The sequence below is a fragment of the Manacus vitellinus genome, unplaced genomic scaffold (assembly GCF_001715985.3).
Source record: "Manacus vitellinus isolate BGI_N305 unplaced genomic scaffold, ASM171598v3 scaffold_49_pilon, whole genome shotgun sequence".
In the NCBI taxonomy this organism is placed as follows: domain Eukaryota; kingdom Metazoa; phylum Chordata; class Aves; order Passeriformes; family Pipridae; genus Manacus; species Manacus vitellinus.
In genome coordinates, this window is record NW_021940603.1 from 222,551 (window position 1) to 245,542 (window position 22,992).

At 49.1% G+C, this 22,992-nt stretch overlaps 2 protein-coding genes across 4 annotated transcripts in view; one reads left to right on the top strand and one right to left on the bottom strand.

Annotated features, from left to right (window-relative positions):
• MSL2 (MSL complex subunit 2) overlaps window positions 1-15,058 on the top strand; it is a 20,858-nt gene extending 5,800 nt beyond the window's left edge. Inside the window, exons 1-2 of one of the 2 annotated variants that reach the window (XM_018080008.2) lie at window positions 7-105; window positions 11,510-15,058. In XM_018080008.2, coding sequence (XP_017935497.1) covers window positions 11,590-13,107 — 1,518 coding nt within the window. In that variant the 5' untranslated portion in view covers window positions 7-105; window positions 11,510-11,589 and the 3' untranslated portion in view covers window positions 13,108-15,058. Of the gene's footprint in view, window positions 1-6; window positions 106-11,509 lie in introns of those variants that run through there. The other variant, XM_018080006.1, reaches the window with a different exon arrangement.
• Window positions 15,059-17,555: 2,497 nt separating this feature from the next.
• The window catches only part of PPP2R3A (protein phosphatase 2 regulatory subunit B''alpha), a 40,684-nt gene continuing 35,247 nt past the window's right edge, over window positions 17,556-22,992 (bottom strand). For both annotated transcript variants that reach the window (XM_008923399.2, XM_018080012.1), the window contains exon 13: window positions 17,556-21,572. In XM_008923399.2, coding sequence (XP_008921647.2) covers window positions 21,476-21,572 — 97 coding nt within the window. In that variant the 3' untranslated portion in view covers window positions 17,556-21,475. The remainder of the gene's footprint in view (window positions 21,573-22,992) is intronic.

A 22,992-nucleotide genomic window follows, 5' to 3' on the forward strand; every position in this document is an offset into this window, starting at 1 on the left:
TGGCTGTTGGAATACCCTGCCATGGTGGAGTTAATCGCTTTAAAAAAGCCACGACTAAGAGCCAGCGTGGTAAAAGATACTCCAAACAATCCCCAGACCGTGGAGGTAGGGAAAGAGGAACTGCTAACTTTCCTTCCCTCCCCCTTGAAATGTAAACAAAAAGTAATTCCGATTGAAAGCCAGGAATTTGGGGCGGGCATAAACAATAATCGATTTTTTTTAATGTGCCTATATGCCCTGTGACAATAACCACCATAAAAAGCAAACGGGCCGAAGGTCTGCTGGGCCTTCCCCACTCCCATACCCCTCCCCCCAAAAAAGAGCGTTCTGTGGGCAAAGGCAGCGTCCGGAATTTCGGTGTTCCAGGCTGGGGAGCGCTGGGAAGGAACCGCGTCCTGCTGTGTCTGTGGAGTGGGGGCACGTGGCCCTTCGGGAGGAAGCTCTGGGATAAGCTGTCAGCCCTTCTTGAACTTCCCTTTGCAGCTTCGGTCGGTGTCGGGAGAGGGCTCGGAGCTCTTGGACCTCTCGGTTGATTAATTTGTTAATTCTCCTTCTTTCCCTGCGGTAGTTTTGAGCCCCGGCTCTGTGCGTTCGTGTTTTCCTGCCCGTGTTTGTCGTTGCTGCTGTGTGTGCTCACACTCGGCTTGAATTGAATCACTGGGGTCTATAAAGTGAAATATTGTATTTATTTTCAGGAGGAGGGTTTCAGCTGTCGAGGCTGCTAAGCCAGTGTTGGATGCTTCCTATCCCTCCTCTCCTCCAGCTATTGGCTCCTCCCATTTAAAGTCTTAGAAAATAGGGATCTGTTTGTAGTGGGAAGGAGGGAGCCTGTTCCCAGGATCTCTGCAGCGTCACTTCCTGGAGTAATTTGAGGTGTTTTTTCCTCCTGGAACCCTGATGTCAGTATTGATGCACCTCTGCTCTTTATTTCTTATTACCTTAGGCTGGTTAATTCAGCCCTAACTGTGCTTTTTCCCCATAAGTCCTTCCTGCTTTGGGTCAATCACCAGAGTGCTTTTGCCTAAAAATATGCAAATATTGTTCTGATTTGTTTTTAATAAGCTTTTTACATAGGGACTGTGTGTTTCTAACTGCTGTGCTATCTGGCCTCTCCACTTGAAGCCTGGTCTTCTGAAATGTGTTCTTTGTTCTGCTTGCCTTGACTTCTTCCCTTCTTGGCTTTTTGCAATCCTGTTTTTACAGTCTGTGCTATTGAAATCGTCTATCTTTAATTTGTCTCTGCCCAAATTTCTGAATATTTTTTCCCCTCTTCAGCTTTTTTTCTTGCTTGGCTTTTCTCTCACTCTGAGTCTGGTAGAGCAAACCACGCTTTTTAGTTTGTTTTCTTCTCTTGCCTTGTGCCTCCATGGATGTTCCTACTTCATGGTCCCCCTTTCTCTCTTCATCCTTTATTTTAATTGAATGTCAAGGTTATTCCTTTGGTTTATGTTTTCCCTGCTGTGTCCAGCTTTCAGATAACTGGAGCTGCTGTTTATTTCAGTATTTAGCCTGAGTGATTACCCAGCCTTATCTCTGCCTCTGGGCTCCTGTTTGTGGGTGGCACGTCCAGAGGCCTCAGGAAATTCCAGGCTCTTTGTGAAGCTCTGCAGTAAAAGAGTTTGTGTCCTGCAGTTCCTCAGGTGTCTCTCTGGACCCTGCAGGCAGCACTGCCCACTCAGGGGTTCCCCAGCACCCACAAACCTGCAGATCACACTGGTAAAGCCAAATCCACCTTCTTTTTCTTGTTTGCTTGTTGTGTTCCTTTCCTCCCACTTCTGTTGGTGCCTCCTTCACTCTTGATCCCTCTGACCTCGCTGGGGTATTTTTAAAATGCTCTTTTTCTGTTCTGTACTTCATTGCTAAGGGCTTCTGCATGTTTAAAGTCACTGAAACTATCCAACTGTCAGAACCTTTTTAATGTGGGTGTTTTAAAAGTACTGAAGTAAAGATTGCATTGGGAGATCACAGCAGTGGGTGCAATGACCACCCAAAACTTTACAGTGTGGGGTTGGTTTTGTTTGTTTGTGGTTTTGGTATTTTTAAAATTTAAATTCATAAAAGGTTGTCAGATGCCCAACTCCTTTCTACCCTGTTTGTGTGTTTGGGCCATGAGATCCAAGGCCTGGCTCTGGGTTCCTGTGCACAGGACTCTGGGTGTCTTCTGGGGGCACTTCCCATGCACAGACCTCAGCAGATGCTGTGTGGACTGTAAAGGTGTAAAAACTGTGCTTTGTTGGAGAAATGGTGCCTGAATTATCAGTGGTAGTTCAAGTCTCAAGTGTCAGACTTGCAGGAATTCCCTTGGGAAGTTACTCCCCAGGTGAGTGCTCCTTGTGCCATTCCCTCAGTGTGTGATCTCTGGGCATCCTGTAGTGCTTTGTTAGGCTGTAGGTCTGAATTCCACGCTCAGGGTTGTCCCTTTAATTTTAGGGAACAGTTTTTAGGGGAAATGAGTGCCAGTTCTACAAACCTGACATTCCTGGGCTTCTCCTGTGTTCCCAGAGTATTTCCTTGTGCTCCCACAGTGCTGTACCCAGCTCACAGAGCAGGGCTGGCAGAAGCTTTTGGGCCCCCGTTGATGATAAGATTCTAACTGCAGCTCTGGTTTCAGACTGGGATTGGCACACACAGAGTTGAGCAGGACAAAGCCCAAATGCAAACACAGGGTGTCACTGAGGCTGTTGGGGGGGTTCAGGGCTCCTCCTGCCTCGTGGGGGATGAAGGTTCACTTCAGCTCTGGCCCTGTGTGTATTTCTAGGACTTAAGTGTGATCATGTGACAGTTTCCTGGACAGTGCTGGCGGTGATACATCATCCTTTTACAGGGATGTATAAGACAGTATTTCCTAGAGCTTTTACAACTTAAAAATAACTGCTCCCGAGTGTGCATTAGGCAGAGAGGCTGTGCCTTGTGTGTTTGGAAGATGTGAAATACAAGTTCCAGTCTCTGGAATAAAGGGATTATTATTAAGTTGCATATTAACACCATGTTTAATTTTAAAATAGTTTAGTAGAATTTATGCAGCAAACTTGTATGTTTTAAAAGTCCTGCCTGTTGGGATAAAATTCTCCTAACAGTGCCTTTCTCAGGTTCAAACCCCAGGTAGGTCACTGCAGGTCAGTCAGAGGTTCAGCTGCTTTTCAGCAATAACAGCCCTCTCCAAAACTCTCTTGAAATGTTTGTAGGAGACACAATTGCCAGTCAGATCAGCTGAGCGTTTTCTCCACGGGAAACCTCACCCTGGAACCCCTGGCAGATATTTCAAAGGGGTGTGAAAGATTGTTAGTGCTGATTCAGAGTGGGAAAGTGCCAGGAAGGTGGCAGGGCTGTGGGACAGCACTTTATGCCTGGCCAGGAACCAGGCTGCGAAATACAGGATGGGAACACAGTTCTTGTCTTACACATCCTGTAATCCAAGGAAGGGGATGTGAGACAACACGTGGCTCTAGGGAGATTAGGGGTGGGGAGGAACAAAGAAAGCCCATGAGAGCCCTGCCTGGTGCCTCCTGCAGCCCCCCCCCGAGTGTTCTGAGGCAGCTCCTGGTGGTTCTGGTCAGGGGGTTGGAGGCTCAGGGGTGCAGGAGCATCGTGGAAGCAACTCCCAAGCGTGGGAATGCCATGGATTGCCAAAAAATCAAATAAAAACTGCTGACTGCTTGTTTTCCTGTGTAAAGATTAGTGTAGGGATATTTCCCTCCTGCTCTTGTGTAAATGTAACAGGCTATTTTTGAGAGTTTTATACTGCCAATATAGGTTGAATTGAATGTATAATATAATTACAGGTTATAATCAATTATACTTATCAGTGGAATTATGGGGCCCATTCTGCTGGCTGGGTTTGACATTCCCCCATGTAGTTGTGTAAAATTCTCAATATTTGTGCCCTTTTGTCCATGTGAAGGCTCCTCTTCTTCTTCCTCCCCCCTCTCTGAGGTGCTGTGTCCCTCACACCCCTCCCTGCTCCGGGTGTCCTCAGGGGTGTCCTAGTGCTTTGGGCTGCACTTGGTCACCAGGAAATGATGGGAATTAGGCCTGTACAGTTTGATTAATCTTTGATGTTAACATTCCTGCAAGTTTCTGGGGGAAGCAGCACCACAAGCAAGGGGAATGCCAGGGAATTTTGGCTCTGGAGTGAGCAGTTTCCCTGTCAGTGATGGAGGAGGAGAGACAGGGATGCAGGGAGGCAGCCTGGGGAGGCAGCACTTACCTGCTGTCCCTCGGAGAAGGGGACAGGGTTGAGTGGCACCTAAACAGACTGAAACTTTCTAGAAAATTTAATTTCCTGGCACAGAGATGGAAGGAGGGAGAAGAAACAAATTCCCACTGTAATAAAACTTAATTATATGCGTGGTACTGGATTTTCTGTTTGGGAAATGAGCATGGCTGAGCTAAACCCAGATATCAAAGTCTTAAAGTGAAAAAGTGTATTTAAGTTTCGTGATGGAAGAGTTTAGCCTAGAACTCTCCTTCCTTGTCTGTTCTCCCTGGATTAAGGAGAGTGAAGGCTGATTCATGATTGGAGTTGCCTTTTACGTTTGAGAAGTGATCTGGCTCTGGGCTTTTTTTTAGGTATTTTTTCATTGACATTTTCTTTTTTTTCAATGATGAAAATACTGTCCAGGTATCGCCTTATGGTGGTTTTTAAAAGTATGTTATTTTCCCCTTAAAAGTTACATGAGTAGTTGCCAAAATACTTTGGAATTTGTGAAGAATGTGCAGAATAACCAGAATCTCTGAAACAGCCACTGGGGAGCGTGGACTGGGGGCCTGGGTACCTCTCAAATACCTCCTGCTGCGGGTGTTCCTTTTCTTCTCCTTTTGGAGAAGCAGTTGTCTGTCAGATGTCCACTCACATCTCTGAGGGCACCAATTTTTAGCCAAGAACAGGCGGGATGATTTCTCTTCCTCTCAAAATCTGCCCGCTCCGATTCCCTGCGTCCCTTTCCTGTTTTTAAATCCCGGGTGTGACTCTGGGGGGCAGTGCCTTGTCACTGCAGAAGTGTTGATAACGTCAGCTCCTCCCCGTTGAACTGGGAGTGGTTTCCAAACTCCAGATGCTGCTCTGTCTCAGAAGGAAAGGAGGAGTAGGAAGAGAAGTGGCTCTGGTTTCCCCCGTGGCTGGCTGGCAGTGGTTTCCAGGGGAGGTTCAGTGTTTGCTCTGATGGGATTGGAGATGAGTGTTCCTGTCGAGGCTGTGGAGGGGATGGATGGGCTCTGCTGGTCCCTGAGGACAGTGATTAAACCATTGCCTTCCAGAGTGGGTCAAGAGGAGTTAATGTGTGGCCAAGAGGCACCTTTATGGGATGGCCGAGTTGTCCCAGTCTGTGGGCACAGGGCACTCAAACACACCTTCCTCTGGGTTTGTTTGCTTTGCCATCTCACCATTTGCAGATTAGGTTGTCTAAATAGGGACTGAGCATTCCTGGATGTTCCCCTGGAGTTGGTTGTGAGGCCAGAAAACGTTCTGTGAGTGCAGTAGCTGAGTGGAGAGCTGGTGCCCAGCACAGCCTTCCTCGAGGCTTGTTGGACAGCACAGGTTTCCCTGCTCCTCCCAGGAATGACTCCCAGGTCCTTCAGTGATTTGTTATTCTGTGTGTGCTCAGGGCTGGCTCCTGCTCAGGGGCCTCGGGGAGCACAGTTTACTCCAGGAGTGCCCGGCTAACCTTGTGCAAGCGCTTCTGTTTGGGGGGGGAAAATGGTTTTCATTCCTCTTTGGTTTGCTCGGGGAATGTGATCGACTCAATCCATAACTTTCAAAGCAGCTTTTAACTCTCTGGAGCATTTCTGCTGCATGCAAACACATTAATCTTACACCTAGAGGAGAGATGTTAACTTTGCTATTTGAAACCTCTGAAAATATAACAACCTTGACTTTTAAAAAACACCATTATGTGAAAATTTTACTCTGGATGGTGAAAATGATGAATTTTTTTCCAGTCAGGGATTTTGTAAACACAAAGACTTTGAAACAGAAATAAAACTTTGACATAGGACTTAGTGAATATGTTCTGTTGTTTCTTATGCAGGGTGTGGACCCTGAGAAGAAGGCAGTCCCTTCTGCACTTCAAATGCAATTTGTTGTCATATTTTTTTTCCTTGAAGTTCAGCTAAAGAGATTGACTGTAATTCTCCAAATATGCAGAAAAATAGTCTGTCTTCTGATCATGGTTAATTTGGGTTCCCATGGTGTTCAGGCAAAAATAGTGCCCTTTTTATTTCTCCAAAGAGTTACACAATCATTAATTCATTAGTCACGACCATCCCTATATGAGGCTAATACTTTCTGTAGGTCATTTTTCCTAGTTGTTTGTTGATGCAGGATGCTCAGGAATATCCAGCAGCCAGCAGAATGTTTTCTCTAATAAAATTTTGAAATAAGTATTTTTAGTTGGTTGGGGGGGGTTGTTAATGCTATTTTGTGTCCCACATTTCCATTTCACCCCACGGAAATCTGTCAGTGGTTGTGACTGTCATTGGTTGGATTCAGGGGCACTGTTGTGGGAGTTGTGGTGATCTGAGGGCAAGGCGGTGTCTTCAGTGGTGTCCCTGAGTTCCCAGGTGAACTCTCCCTGTTCCTCAAAAAGGGCTGTGTGCTGGGAGGCTTGGGGGGTTTTTTATTTTTTATTTTTTGTTTTTGGCTGAATGAAACTATTTCTGTCTACAAACCCTTGTCTCAACCCCCCTGAAAGGATAATATTTCCAGTGTTGTCATTGTGAACTCCCCTTGCTTCCACCCGTGTTTCAGACGTGGGTTCAGAGCTTTGCACTGGGAATACTGGGAATACTGGGAATGTGTGTATTTGTGTCCATCAGCCAAGAGTGTGGTCACTGCAAACGCTGGGGTGTTTTGGGAACGCTGCAGTGGGTGGGATCCCTGATCCTGGGTGACAGGGCACCTCTGCCAGGGGATCCAGGCAGGTCCTGTGTGCTGGGAGGGGCTGCCAAACATTGTCCTGCCTGGAGCAGTGGGGCAGGGCAGGGTTGGCCAGCCCCGGGGCTGGGCACTGAGTCCTGGGGCAGTGTTGGGGAAGTCCATCAGCCCCACCAGCTACAGCCCCCGGGGGAGGGCTGGGGGGCTGTGGATGGAGACCTTTCCCTGCTCTGCCATCCCTGGCACTTAACCCTTGCTCTGCCCTCTGTGTGTGTAGTTCCCTTCTCCTTTAGTAAGGATGCAGATCCCCCCGGATCAGCCAGATCTCCCACGTTTATTTTCTCCCCTCTGCAGATGGCTGACAGACCTTTTCACTGCTCATCATATGCCTGCCTGTCTGTCGGCAGGAGCTCTGCAAACAGTGCCCAGGAGATGCTGTGCTTTGGGAGGGGGTTTCCTTTTGCATGCTTTGCTTTGAAGCCTCTTGGAGCTGCTTGTTCTTCAGTGGGCTCCAGCTGATCATTCCTGAGGTGGAAAGGTGCTGTGTGGGACGGGAGGGTGGAAGGGAGAGCAGAGCTTTTCTTTCCAGGAGCAGCTGCAGGTGGATGGATGGCTGGACACAAAACCCTGTGGAGTGAACCAGCTTCTGTCCTTTGGCTGAGCTCTGGAGCCTCAGTGAGGCAATTTGTTGGAGCTCACTGGCTCTTGGTAATTATTTTAGTAGAAACAATCAGATCCCGTTTCATCCAGAAATGAAAAGGCTGGAAGTGTAGCAGTCCAGCTTCTGGATGTGACTTTGGGGTCCTTGCCATGTACGTTGCTCCAGAGGGATGGAGCTCCCTGTTCCTCAGCATTTCTAGCCCTGCAGTCTTGGTTTAACAGTGAAATCAGGGTCACTGTAGTTGTGATGTTTGATGTGCACAGATTGACTGGGGCAGGTGAGCTCCTCTTTTCCATGGGTGTCATCCTACCACAGTGGAGTGAGAGGAGCTCCCAGTGCTGCCTGTGCCCTGCAGAGCCCGGGGTCCTGGTATCCCCAGTGCAGCTGAGGATTAAAGACCTCTGTCTGACCAATGCTAGAGACCAACCCCAGCCACACATTCATTTCTATTCGTAACAAAAATCAATATACTTTTTTCTATTTCACTTCATGAAATTAAGATTTAATAATATGATTCTTAAGATTTGAAGTTGGTAAAAAAGGCAGGATAATTATGTTTCAGTAGCATTTCCAAGGACCCTAAATGAGTTATTTCTGTTCAGCCCCTTTTCTGCTCCCAGGTGAGAATGGCAGGAGGTGACTGTTCCAAGCCTTTCTTCCCAGTGAACTTCATCTATTTGCTGTGATTCCCAATCCCTCTTCTCCCTTCGGTCCCAGAGATACAGTTTGCAGGTGCTTCCCCTGTCCCTGCAGCTGTGAAGTGATGCTCATTAAGGAACACAATAGGAAGTATTGCTTGTGCTTTAAGTGACCTCCCTGCCGGTGCAGCCTGTCCAGGACTCAGGTATTAGAAGTCTTCCCCCTGTGCATGCTGCTCATGGAATGTAAGTGCTCATGTTAAGCCAAGCTTTCTGGAAGTTGGGTAGTTAAGAGCTGGTGTGGAGGGGAAGTCTCTTATTGGAGGCTTTGTAAGAACGTGATTCTGCTTTGGGTGTATCAATACAGCCCTTGCAGAAGAGGGAACAGACAGGGCAAGGTTTAGGAACACCAGTGCAGTGGAGGCCTGAAGGGTAACCGTGGAGGATCTCCCAGGGGCGAGTGGCTGCTTGGGAGAACGACAAATTCAATTTACCTTAGAGAAATGTTAAATTCTTACTGTGAAAAACTGTCACATTCTCAGGGCCCACCGTTTTTACTTCTTACAGATCTATATAAATTATTCAGTTTATAGAGAGAGGTGGCACTGATGGGCACCAGGCAAAGGTGTAGTCTTGGCCTTGCAGTGGAGACCTGCAGGTTCAGGGGGCAGCTCAGGGCTGTGTGTGTGGGACTGTGCTGCTCGCTGGGCACCACTCCTGGGCATCACAGGCATGAAACTTCATTGGATGGCAGTTGGCATCTCATGGTTGGCTTTCCTTTTTTTAACTTACCAATACTAAAGCTGTGCCACAGAATCCAGAGGCGAGAGAAACTTTGGAGAATGAATATTCAGTGAGCTCTGAGCTCCAACTGAAACTCTTCCCCGAGCCCAGGCATTCCCGATGTCTCTCCCGTGTAGGTTGCCTGGCATTTACTGAGAGGAGCACTCGCTCTGTTCTCCCCTCAGTGAGAGCAGGGGGAGTGTTTTTTTCTTGTCGGTCCGTCTGGTTTTCCCTCAGAGCTTCTGGAAATTTAAATTTTGCTGTACCCTCTTTTAGCATTCCTACTCACTCGGGAGTTCCAGCCAAATGTATTTTGGGAGGAATAAAACGCACAGTTGGCGATGCCTTTTTAAAAATCTAATTAGGAGTTAAAATGGTATCTGGTTTATTTGGCCCCGTCTCTGCTGTGTTTTAGTTCTGTAAAGCATCAGAACTCAGCCTTAGCATCCGGGGGGAGCAAAGGGGGGCCGAAGGTGGGTGAGGAGCACACCCAGCTGCTTTGTCATTAATTAATTATGGTCTTAAGCTGTGCCAGGGGAGGTTTAGGTTGGATATTAGGAAGAATTTCTTTCCAGAGAGGGTAATCAGCCCTTGGAATGGGCTGCCCAGGGAAGTGTTGGATTCTCCGTCCCTGGAGGTGTTTATGGTGAGACTGGATGTGGCATCAGTGCCATGGGCTGGGAACCACAGTGGGGTTGGATCAAGGGTTGGACTTGATGATCTCGGAGGTCCCTTCCAACCCAGCTGATTCTGTGATTCTAATTGGGTATTAATTGGCTGTTAATGCTGGTGGCTTTTGGCCATGGAAGCTCTGTCTCTGAAGTGTCAGAGCATTAAAGGAAGAAGTGTTTGGGGTGTTTGCCTCCTGCTTGTCCTGCTGGAGAGGCTCCAGCTCCAGTGTTGGTGAGCTCCTGCTGAGGGACACGACTTGTGCTGTGGTTTCAGGTGTTGGCTTTGTCCTCCCTGTGGGAGTTAGGGACTCCCAAAATCAAATCCCTCTGAGGACCATGGTGGCCCCCTCTGCCTCTGTTTGTATTGTGTCATTTCAAGGGAACTGATAACAAAAATGGGAATTCCCACTGTGGGTTGGACCCTGTGACTCCAAGTTCCACCTGTTGGCTTTAAATCTCCACGGCTTGACTCGAGGAGTGTTTTCTGTCTTCTCATGGTGGGTCTGCTCACACTGTCCTGGCAGGTCTCATTGGTGACACTGTCTGTGCCACCTCCCAGCTTTCTAAACAGTTGTATTTTGCTCAGTTTATGAAAAATATACTATCTAAGGGCAACTTCAGCACTGACTCTTGTGATTTGTGGCTCAAAAACCAGTTACATCAAGCCACACTTCCCCGAAAGACAGCTCAGGTGGGGGCTGGAGCGGCCCTTTCCCAAAATGGGATCAGGGAATGCAGGGAAAAGGTATCAGGCAAGTGAGCAATGGGAGAAAATATCTTTGTATCTGTTATGTTTGTTTTGTTCTCTCAGTCAGTTTGATATATACATTTTGCTTCCTCTTCCCAAACGGTTTAATTTTATTCATTTGCCTTAGCAGCATGTTTTCACTTTGGAAAATCTGGGTGGGAATTCCCTGATGGCTGTAACTCATCCAACAGAGGCTCCTTCTGGGAGAAGGGGCTGATCAAAGCTGAGAATGTGCTGCTTGGAGAGGAGGGGAGCCCTGGTGCTGGGATGGCAGAGATACTCTGCAATTTAATTTGGGAGATGGAATATCTTCCTGGCCTGGAGCTGGCTGGAAATAGCAAAGCAGTCTTGTCACTGGCTGGATATAGGAACTCCTTGGGTTGTTTCTGTACAGAATTTTAGTTCTTTCCCATTTTATCCTTAGGTGATATTTAGGTTGTTTTTAAGGAAAACCAAAACCACTCTTTCAGGCTTTTACAGTTTTGGGGATCTGTAAACAAAACCTTCCAGACTGTCAGTGCTGGGGGTCTGAGACTTTCTGTGCTGTCAGGTGTGTGTGGATTCCTTTAGCAACTGATTTTTAGTAGTTTTTTATTCTTAACAGTAAGATTTCAGAGAAAATCCTTTCATTCTGATGGCTTCACTAAACACCAAATGAAAAGTAACACAGAGTCTGCTGTGTTTCCTTCCCCTTTGGGGTGGATGTTCCATCGTTTTTACATCCTGTTTAGGCTCTATTGCCATTTGTTTTTCCTAATTCCATTAAAATCTCTACATTAACTTGTCACAGGAGTTTATAGTTGCACTTCTGGTAAAGTCCTAGAAATCTTGTGTGTTCCATAAGTTTCTGTGGACAGAACTGAAGGGGACAAGGGGCTTGGTGGTGTTGGAGCTGAGAGTGTTTGTAAAGGCTGCAGCACACAACCCGTGATGGTGGGATGGGTTTCTTATTTAATGTTTTAAAAGCAGATGGGCAGCTGTGAGGTTTATCCAGGCAGTCACTGGGATGGGACGTTTTCTGGTGACCAGCTGAACTTTCTGAGGCAATTTTTTTTGACAGTACAAAAAATTAATCCCCCGCTGTCCAGGAAACCTGCCTTGAGTCCATTGTAATCTTCCTCTTTCTTCTTCCCTTAGGAAATTTGCTACAAGACCCTATTGCTCCCACCAACTCCACATGCCAGCACTATGTCTGCAAAACCTGTAAAGGCAAGAAGATGATGATGAAACCGTCGTGTAGCTGGTGCAAGGACTATGAGCAGTTTGAGGAGAACAAGCAGCTGAGCATCCTGGTGAACTGCTACAAGAAGCTGTGCGAGTACATCACCCAGACGCCCCTGGCCCGGGACATCATCCAGGCCGTGGACTGCTCGGCAGACCTGCTGGCCCTGCTCAAGGATGGGTCCCCCCTGCACGAGGACGCCGAGAAACCTTCCGACGCGGCCCTGGCTCTGTGCCTGACGCATTCCCCGGTCCCCTCCACCTCGGAGCTGCCCAGCGACGCCCCGGCGGGGTTCCCCTCGGTGCCCGAGGCCCCGCACAACGCGGACGGCCGGGGCTCGGCCATCAACGGGCTGCCCAGCTGCAACGGGCTGCCGGGGGAGAAGCTGGGGGTGAGCCTGCCGTCCCCGGAGCACGCCAGCGCCATCGACGTCTGCGGCGCCGGGGACTACATCAAGACGGAGGAGCTGCCGGGCGGCCTGCAGCCCGTGTGCGACCCCGTGTCGGGCAGCGACCTGTGCCCCGCGGGCATCGACATCTGCGGCTTCAGCGAGGACATGAAGCCGGGCGGGTCGCTGCTGCTCAGCGTGGAGGAGGTGCTGCGCAGCCTGGAGACCGTGTCCGGCACCGAGGTCTGCGACTCGGGCCTGCAGCCCGGCCTGGAGGCGAACATGGCCAACGGCCCCTTCCTGCAGCTCTCCCCCCCTCCCCTCAGCCATAACATTTTCATGTCCACGGAGGCTTCTCCTCACGGCATCTCCTGCACGGCGGCCACGCCCAAGGTGGTGAAGTTGAACAGGAAGCGGTCCCGCTCCGAAAGCGACAGCGAGAAGGTCCAACCTCTGCCCATCTCCAGCATCATCTGCGGCCCAACCCTGGGAGCGTCGGCTCCCGTGACGGTGAAACAGGAGAACAAAATGTCTCTGCAGCCCATTGCGACTGTACCCAACGGAGGCACCACCCCCAAAATCAGTAAAACTGTGCTCCTGTCTAACAAAAGCATGAAAAAGAACCTAGAACATGCCCCTAAGAAATCCCACCCGAAAGCCAAACCGGGGGTGCTGAAAACGAAAGACAAGGCAAAGGAGAAAGTTCCCAGCAGTAACGTTATGCCAGGAAGCCCAACAAAAACTGTGTATAAAAAGCCACAAGAAAAGAAAGGGTGTAAATGTGGTCGTGCCACCCAAAATCCAAGTGTTCTTACCTGCCGTGGCCAACGCTGCCCTTGCTACTCGAACCGCAAAGCCTGCCTTGACTGCATATGCCGTGGCTGCCAAAACTCCTACATGGCCAACGGGGAGAAGAAGCTGGAGGCGTTTGCAGTGCCAGAAAAGGCCTTGGAGCAGACCCGGCTGACTTTGGGCATTAACGTGACGAGCATTGCGGTGCGCAATGCCAGCACGAGCACCAGTGTAATCAATGTGACAGGGTCACCAGTAACGACGTTTTTAGCTGCCAGTACACACGATGAGAAAAGTTTGGATGAAGCTATAGACATGAGATATGACTGCTGAGTCTGTCTTTCTTTTCCCTGCCCTCCGTAGGGGAACTGCTACAGGTTTAAGGCAGCTATGGTTCTGTTTAACTTGCTGGAGCTCCTGCGTTTAGATCACTTGTATCAAGTGTTTTTCATTGCTATGTTCTGTGTATTAGTGTCTGGGAAATAGTTGCAGATAATGGAGGAGTTACCCTAAAACTGTTTTTAGTTCTTACAGCACCTCATAGTTTGAGATCGATTGCTGATGTAAATGATTTTATCACAAGATCTTTGACAGGAATATATTGACCTCATTGTACTTGCTCGTGCTTTGTGCTCAGTCAAAGCTTCAGCTCCAGAGTAGAGCAGTGGCATCTGGTTAGTCCATCTCTGTGCTGTGCAAGACTGACTGTCAGTGGGTTACAGTCACCGTGGCCAGGGAATGCCCCGGTACTCCTGTGGGAAAGGCAGGAGGAGGACACAGTCTGGCAAGGGTAGGTACTGGCTGCCTGTGGGAACTGGGTATCTGCTCTAGGGAACAGCTCACAATTACAGACAGGATTAGTAAATACAGTACAAAGCTGACGGGCCAGAAGGCAGCTCAGGCTGCAGGCAGGGGCAGGAGGGTCAGGCAGATACCGGGTCAGGCTGCTTGGATACACCGTCCTGGGAACAACATCACCCCTGGCAGCTCCAGGGCCATGTCCCTGCTCAGTCACCCCTCTGTGCCAGCTCCCCCTGGGTGATGTCACTGCGGGCTTTGGCAGGGGGAGAACAGCGCTTGGACCCAGCCAAGGCTCCACTTTTGGTAGCACCATCCTCTCCCTTTCCTGCTCCCCCTGTTTTTTTCTTGAGTTCCTGCTGGTTTTACTGCTGTTGTTTCTAGAGAAGAGAAGGGGGGTTGTGGGTTACAGAGAGACCCCTTGGCTGATTTTCCCCCCTCAGTGCCAGGATACAGAGATTCCACAGCACTGGGGGCACTTTGTACCATGACAGCTCCTCCCTCTGAGGGGAGTTCTCCACTGACAGGCACCTTCCAGCCAGGGCAGAGGATCGATGGCTGTCCAAGGTCAAACATTCTGGGTGTTTGCTACAAACACAATAAGCTATGTATAGCTCACTCCACCCCAAATCTATCTCATTTTCTGCTAAAATGCTAAAGTAGCTTTTGAAGGTCAGTGCTTTTCAACCAACCTGGGCCAAAAGGCTCGAAAATGGAAACATAACACAAAGTTGTCAAGAGCTTATCTGGAAAAGTGTTACAGTGAAAGAATTCCTGTCAGGAACTCAGTTTTACACAAAAATGCTTGATTCCAGCACAATCCCTAAGCAGGGGGCCCAAGAGTTTAGCTGTGCAGTTACAGAAGTCAGACTGCTCTGGGAAGGCAAAAACCTCTCCTCTCTTGCAGTGATACAGCACAACCTGAGGGTGGGCTGACTAGAACACGAGCGTTTCTGTCTCATCTCAAAGGCAATTCCTGTTTCAAGGGCGTGTTCAGCAGCGTGTGGGTTGTTGAGTTCCTCCCCTGGTCCCACCTTCCCCTGCCCGCAGGCCCCGCGGGCGGTGCCGGGGGCTTTGACCTGGCACAAAGCACGTACAGTGGCGGTTCCTCACCGGAGACATGAGCAAACCCCTTTGGACACAAATGGCACCTCCTTTTGTTTTGTAGTGTACCATGGTGTCATTTTCTGTGAATGTGGTCAGAGCTTTTTGTTGGTTTTGGTTTGTTTCTCCCCCCGTCTTTTCTGTGGGGTGGGCAGGGTGGGGGGTTAAAGCCATAGGAAGAAAAATGTGATGTACGTGTCCAGTCTGTACTTTTTTGTTTTTGTTTTGCAAGAAGAGTTGAAAAATATTTTTGATAATGAGTAAATGGTGGAAAATGCTTCTTAGTATTCTTGTCTTTATTTGCCAACCCGAGTACCTAAGATCTGTGTTTTTTAGCCCTCCTGAGATTTAACGATGTCCTATTAAAATGTATTTAGTTAAACTTGTATGTGATTTTTGTGTTGACCCAGAAGGATCCTACCAGTTCCTAATTTGGTGGTTTGATCGTGACCTACTAATGTAAATCTGTTTATTAGTCCACTACGTGTAAGCGAAGCAGCCCCCGGAGCTGGGAGTGAACTGCACAGCATGGGTTGTTTGGGAATGCTTTTGCAGAGCTGTTAAGTTTTGCTGAGATTGTTGATGGTACATTTTTAGGACTTTCATTAAATTAAATACAAAGTACCTTTGCTCCAGAAATGTGGGAGTATTTGGAATCTTTACTATCTCACTGCTGCATCCAGTGTGGTACCAAAAGTTGGAGAATTTAGGTCAAGTGTGTTTTGGAGCTGTCGACAGGAGAGCCCTGATGGTTCATGTAAAACTGCAAATGGTAGATTCAGGTTGTTTTTAAAAACATTTCCTTTTATGCTGCCACATTCTTGAAATGTATATTAAAATTCAAATTGATTTAATAAATGTTAGTTTTCTAATTCTATTTTGCAACTGCTGAGGGCATCAGTGTGGCATATGTTGAACTTATTGTCTGAATACTACTCTAAGTACTACTTAGTCCAGTGATGACTAATTCTGTAATTGTTTAAATTAGGCTTGGCTTGCTTTGGTTTCGTCGCCCTCCTGGCTAGTTGTTCCTGAGGAGCTGAGCAGTGGGAGGGCTCAGCTCGGTGCTGGCAGGAACTGCAGCGGTCCCAGTTGGAAACTCTCCTGGTCAGGGCCCTTCCTCCCCGTGGTCCAAGAGCAGAGGGAGACCTCAGCCCCACACCCCCAGAGCAGGGCCCTGCCCCCTGCCCATCCCGGCCTGGGGAGTCACTGGTGGCAGTTCAAGGATCAGTGGAGCTCCAGCAGGAATTCCCAGTGTTCCTCCTGAGGGACTGTGGATCTGGGGAACTGTTCTCAGCATTAGCACAGAGGAAGCTGCTCAGGGATTTCTTTTCATAGAGGCAAGAGTGTGATATTCCAGCTTTCTTCCCAGTCCTCTTGGAGACAGGGATTAACTTCCAAACTTCATTAAAACCCCCGTAATTTGTAGAGCTGCATCAGAAAGAAAAAGCAGCAGTTCATGGTCATGGGTAGTGGTACAAAATTAGTGCTGTGACCAGTGAGGTCTGACCATGGTCTTCCAACAAAATGAAGTTCTCCCCCTTCTCCTGGGAGTGGAGAGGCTCTTCCCACACATCACACGTGGTACATGTTCCAGAATGTCCAAGGAAGGAGTGGATGCTGCACTTGGTGATGCTGTTCCATGGGCACAGTGGTGCTCTGGCAAAGGCTGGACTTGGGGGTCCTGGAGGTCTTTTCCAACCTTAGTGATTCCAAGATAAATCAGTGGGGTGGGATTAAATCCCAGAGGGAGGAGGGACAGGGAAGCGCAGTGGCCCCTTGGCTGCTCTCCCAGCAGGGGCCATTCCCCCTCTGGCTCGTGTGGCCCCTGGGGGCAGAGCCTGGCATGGGGACCTGTCCCCAGTGTTCCTGCTGGCAGCACCAGCTGGGCCCTGGGCAGAGCCTGCCCTGCCAGCAGTGCCCCCCAGGCAGCCCCTGCCAACAGCAGTGTTCAGAGAAACCTGCAGAGTTACAGGGAAATAAAACCGGAGCAGCCTGTTCTCCCAGGCAGGTACTTCTGGCACAGCAAGGAGCTGCTCCTCCGGGGAAACCCCAGGACTTTCAAGGAACAGCTCACAGAGATGTGGCCCAGGAATGGAGCAGATTCTGGCCTCATCCAGCACAGCAGCACCTTTTTACTGCAGGCAAGAAGCACCACCTCCCCCCACCCCCCCCCCGCATTTCTTATGGATTTAAATTCTATACAAATCATAGTTATAAAACAACTTTTGATTGCTAACTGGCTTGGAGAGGTGAAATGAACCAAAGAAGCAGAATCATCCCCAATGTGCAGCACAGCTGAGGAAATCCACTCTGGAAGGCAGGTAATGCTATTCCTGGTGGTGCTGGGAACATCACGGGCACATCTTTGGTCTTAACAAGTCCATTTTTCCAGTTGAAGTGCTTTTGATATTCTAAAAAAAAACACCAAAAGGTGACTGTGATACAGACACACTCGGGCACTCCCCTGGTGATGCAACACTCTGCTTGAGCATTAGCATATAATAAAAATTAGAAAAGGCATCACTGCTTTTCCTGTTTTTTCTTTTCACCTTTTTTTTTTCCTTTTCCTCTTTGTTTTGTTTTCCTTCATTCCACTTGCAAAAGATCCAGAGGATGTCTCCTTTTTTTTCAGGCCAGGTTCAAATGAGGGAGCTTGGTGTCTTGGTAAGTCATCCCAGGGACAGTGCTCCGTGCTGAGGAGGAGGATGTGAGGCAGGTAAGTGGTCACTCTGCCTTGTCCTGGTGTTTGTGAGAAGAAAGCCTGGAATTCTGGCTTTGGCAGATGTGCTGATGTGAACTCACCAGAGCAGGGAAGGTGATTTTGGGACAGCAGCTGGAGGTGAACAGTCACACTCTGCCCCATCACTATGGACAGGTTTTCCTTTTAAAACTCAAAAGTCCTTTATTTGCCAAAAAAAAAGAAGAAATTACGAAGTAAAAATACAAAGATCAAACCATGCCAGCACAAAATGTCTCCAAAACTACTTTTACAAAGTATGAGAACCATTATTATTATTAAATGCTCAGTTTCCAAGCCCCTGCCCCAGTGACACAGCCAGGAGAGGAGCACAGAAGGGGAAGCTCTGTTCATGTTTTCCTTACAGTAGCTCGTGCTGGTCACTGAGGTTCAAGGCTTTTTGCACAGCCCTGATCTAGAAACTCCAGATCCAGACTGTTAAAACCACACCTCCATGAGCCGTTTTTTAGCCTTTCAGGCTTATTTTGTTTCAGAAACTTAAGCCCAGTACCTTGTTAGAGCATCTCGAGGGAGCTCCCTTAAACCCTTCCTTCAGGAGCGCAGGAAGGCTTTGGAATCCCTTCGCTGTCCCTGTCTGTGCCACTCCCAGGCCGGGGAGGAGCTGGGGCAGTGCCCGGGCTTTGCTCCCGGAGCTGGGATGCAGCAAGTGCCCCCGAGGGGTGGGAGGGAGGAAGCAACAATCCCGCTGGGACCGGGGCAGCAGCGACACTGAGTGTCTGTGATCTCAGCACTGCACAGACACCACACGGGGGACACACAGTCCAAAGCAGAGGGGTTTGTAAGGACAGGGGACGGAATTTTGCTGGACAGCAGCAGACCAGAGAGAACAAGCAAGCACAAAGGGATTTTTATCGAGCAAATCTGAATTTACTCACTTTTCTGACCACTCCTAAGGAAAAAGGGGTCCAGCTCAAAACAGAGCTCAGTGTGAGCCGGGTTTGCAAGGAAAAAGGCAGGATCTGGCCTTAAAGGGCTGCAGCATCTCAAGTGGCACTGACAGGAGGCAGACTCAGAGCCAGGGGGGCTCCTCCAAGCCCTCAGGGCAGGGATTCCTTGGTTGCTTGGCTCCAGGAGCTGGCTGAGCCCTGAGGCTGCTGTGGACACAAGCATCCTTGTCTTTATCCCAGAAAGAAAAGCTCAGAAGTAGGATGGGAGCTCCCAACTTTACCTCACCTAAATCCTGCAGAGTTTAATCCTCCATCCAGAGGAGATGTGGACAGGGCTGAGTCCCAAACAGGGTGCAGGAGACCTTCTTTCCTAAAGTATCTGTTGCCTGCTGAGTTATATTTTCAAGTACACTGGTGACAGGGAATGGATTCCTGCTCCTGGAGTAAATAACTTAAATTCCTGCAGGTTTTGCACTGCCACCACAAAAAGAGTGACTTCTGTAACTTGTTCTAATATATAATGCAAAACATTTGCTGCAAATTGTTTTTTTTCCTGGATTAGCTTGTGTTGACCTACCAAGGAGCAGGAATTGGGTTTGGATTCACTCTGCTTTGCTGTAGCAGCAGTGAAGCTCTGTCTGTAGAAGAGAGGGCCTTTGGGGGCCAAAGGGCTCAGCAGAGCAGCTACAACCTCCTGGGTCCACTTATTGAAGCCAAAGCTTGGGAAGGCAATTGGGGAGTTTTACCAGGCTCCAGACACTGAGTTCTCCAAAGAAAGGCACCAGTCCAGGCTGGTGTGGGGGGAGATGGGAGCCTGGGCCGATGGATGGGTGGAGTTTAAGCCCCTCTGCAGAAGGAGGAAGAGCCTGAAGTGGTGGGTGACTGAGGCTGGAACACCCCAGTGCTGCTGGAGCTCAAAGCTGGTGATGCTGCAGAACCAGGGGGTTCCACTTGGGCCTAGAACAGGGTCAGGTTCTTCTTGTGCTTTGAGGAATCTTTGTCTTTGGAGAGATCTAAAAGGTTATCCAACTGAAAGGCCCCTCTGGGCCCTGGGAGTCAGGGAAGGGCTGAATTCCTGCTCCAGGTTCTTCCCAGTAAAAGGTGGATGGAGCTGGGTACAACCAACAGTTGTGGGACTTCCATCCTGTGGTCATTCCCCAGGTTCTGCTGCATTTGGGCCTTTGTGGAACGAGCCCCAGGGAGGGTTTTCCCCTGCAGGTTCCAGTGATGGAGGTGGATTCAAACCCCCTGTGTGTTTGCTGCATTCCCAGAGGCTGCTCCTGCTCTGGTCAGTGCTCCCTGCTCACAGCTGGCATTATGGAATGCAAGTCACCCTGCAGGGCCTTTGCCAACAACCTGGGCATCCGAAAGTTTCTACATCCCAAGCCCAGGATCCTGGGGGGGTATATGTGCCTCTGGAACGTATACTCTGAGCTTTGGTCAGGAAAAAGGAACAGATCTCTGAGTCCAGTACAACTGAAAACTGGCTCTTGTTCAGATTTGGATCCTGAGGGAGCTCCTGACCCCAGTGAGGCATCACCACATCCCACTGGACACTGGGAGGCAGGTGCTGGGCTCCAAAGGCTCCTGGACAAGCTGAAGCCACACTGGAGTGATCAGCCCATGACTGATTTGGTGGTTAACTCCTGGAGGTATCACAGGGATCAGTGTTCCCTCGTGCCAGTGTCTGTGGGGACACACACAGGGGCTCTGCTACCTGGAGGGGCCTGCTGGGAGAGGGGATCCTGGGAATCCTGGCAGGGATGCACACAGGAATCCTGGTAGGGATGCACACAGAAATCCTGGTAGGGATGCACACAGGAATCCTGGTAGGGGTGCACACAGGAATCCTGGTAGGGGTGCACACAGAAATCCTGCAGGGATGCACACAGGTGGCACAGCTGGATGCTCTCCAGGGAGGGAACAGGACACACAGTGCACACACACCAAACACTGGGGCCCAACTCTGACAGTTACAATAAAATCTGCCAGCTGGGAAGGCAAGGCCCAGATCTGTTTGTGCATCCCTGGAACTGGTAAGAGGATGTTCTAACCCCCTGGGAACCAAAGACAGGCACTAGTTGGCTGGGAGGCCCAGCTCCAGCAGTGGGTGCTGTCAGCAGAGACACCAGTTGGGATTCTGGGGGGAAGTCAGTTTAATTTTTTTGCACTTAAAGCAAGAACTCATTAGTTACAGCATTTCCTCTCTGACTGGGGCTTAATTCATGGGGAGAAAATAAATTTTTGGCAATGACACAGACTAATTCCTTTACTAGTTAAAAGGCTGGGTTGGTTTCTCTCTTCAGTATCTCAGCTGAGGCTCTGGGAGAAGGCTCCAGGTCACAGAAGGCTCTGGGGAGGAGGAGAACAGGGAATGGACAGGACTGGGGCACCACAGGCACAGCAGTTTAACACACCAGCTCAACAGCAGATGTCCTTTTCTTTTGTAAATACACCAAACCCCACCTGTACAAAGCAGAATTCTACAGAGACAAAACACTGGACAGAGGCAGATCATCTTATGCCCAGTAGAAATGTGAACTGTGTCTCCAGTTCTCAGAGAAATGTGCCATCGTGGAGGGCTTGAACTGTCCACAGGGGTACCAGGGAAATGTGTCCAGTACCACGTGGAGGAGCTCGTGGTTCAAATCACAGAGGGACTTCACTCTCCCTTCATGTTGCCTTCATTTCCAGGGCATGAAGAACAAAAAGGACTTGATTGTGACTTGTGTTTTAAAAGATTTCTGGATGTAAATTGGAGTTCATTTGGCAGCTCTTTGTCATTCCTGGTGTAAAGTCAAGGGGACAGGGTGGCACAGAGCTGAACTGACTGTCAGTGCTGCATGCAGCTGGCACAGGCAGCCATTAGATGCTGGCATTTATTGCACATCTGGGGACACAACAGAATTCATCTAGAAATGAAACAAGGTGCCATCACCATTGGCAATGAGTGTGCACGAGAGCACATTGTAAAAAGCCTTTTTATAGAAATTACCTTATTGCAATTACACAGGGAGAGAAAAAGGGTTCTCAAGTTACAGTGTACAAATAAAGCACATTGTTCCAATGCTGGACTTAAGAAAACCCCCAAGTGCCTTGGGACTGAATGCTCTCCAGTTTGAAAGAGATTGGTTAAGTGTCTTCCACTTCTCTATGCTGAGAGATCTGAGAGAACTAGCTTGTCTGACTTGTCTCCAGTTTCAGGGGGAGATAAGACTTCATCTGTATCATAGTCTTCTTCACATGATCTGCAAAGACAAAAGGTCTGTCTTTAAAAGCTGTGTTTTGGATGTCAGGTAAGTTATTTCAGTGGCTAACAGACAGGAGCATGCAAGAGGTGAAGCTCGAGGAGGGTGTTCCTAAGGCACTGAGAACAGTGTGGGCAGTCCCTCTCAGAGCTGCCAGGGCTCTGTGCTTCCATCCATCCTCCTTTGGAACTTCCAGAACCAATTTCCACTGGTGTTCAGCAGGAGAAAATTTGAATCCAGTTTCAGTAACAACTGTCAGTAGCTCCCAGAGCCTTAACAGTTCAGGGCAGAAATAAAGTCAGGCCCCAGAGGAGGCTTGGCCTGCCCAGAAACACCTGGTGTGCAGAGCATCTTCTGGCTCAGGTGTGTTCTGACAGCACAGCACAACTGTGGCCACGCTGGGTGTCCCTCTCTCACTCAGGCTGAGGTTTGATATCCAGGACTTGCATTCATTGCCTGAGGAGATTTGCTGTGAATTCCCAGCTCAGGCTCTTGGGTCCTGTGCCCTGCACAGGATGTTTTTGGATGTTTCAGTCTCAGCACACTCCAGGTTAGTTTCTCAGCGCTCCCCAGAAAACAAAATTCTTCCTTTTGTCCTGAAAGCAACACTGCTCACCAAGGAATTGCTGGAGCAGGTGTTCAATGGCCAGCACAGGAACAGCTCCAGTGCAGCTCTGGGCTGCAAAAGATGAACTCCTTTAATACCCAGCATGGATGTGCCAAGGAGGAATTTTCTACCACTTCCTGTGGTGTTTCTGCCTTCACTAACCCAACCCTGGAGCCTGTCAGTGTGTCCTGCTGGGGGAGGATGCTGTGCTGAAGGTGGATGATCCCTGTGTGGTGAGGGGACACAGCAGAGAGACCTTCCCGGACAACATTTTCATCCACTCTTCCCAAAGGGAAGCACCTGCTTAGTAATTCTGCCACCTTCTGGATTCCTGCATAAGTGGGAGAAGGGAAACAATGCTCTGGGTCCTACACCAGTGACTGTTCTGACCATGCAAGCCAGCTTGCCAGAAAATATGCAATTTGCCCACTTTTTGCTTCACTGGTCCCTGTGGGCAGGCCCTGCTTCCCCCACCCAGGAATGGACTGGGAATGTTTGGAGGTGCCTGAGCTTCTCTAATCACTCCTTGGTTTATGATGCAGCTGAGGAAAACTCTGTACTTCCATGTGAATACTGTTGTTCCTTTTGCACCTCCTTTTCCTTCAGCTTTACTGACTTCTGGTAGCTTTGTTCCTCCTTCTCCTGCACGTGGAACGTGGCCTCTTCCACAGATTCACACATTCACCAGCACTTGGAGCTCCATTATAAATTGTTTTCCATGTGCTTTTTGCTCCTGGACTAAACCTTCTCATATCTGCTTCAAAAGGGGCTTCCCATTGCTCTTTCCCAGGTGAGTTCCTTTTCCACTGCACT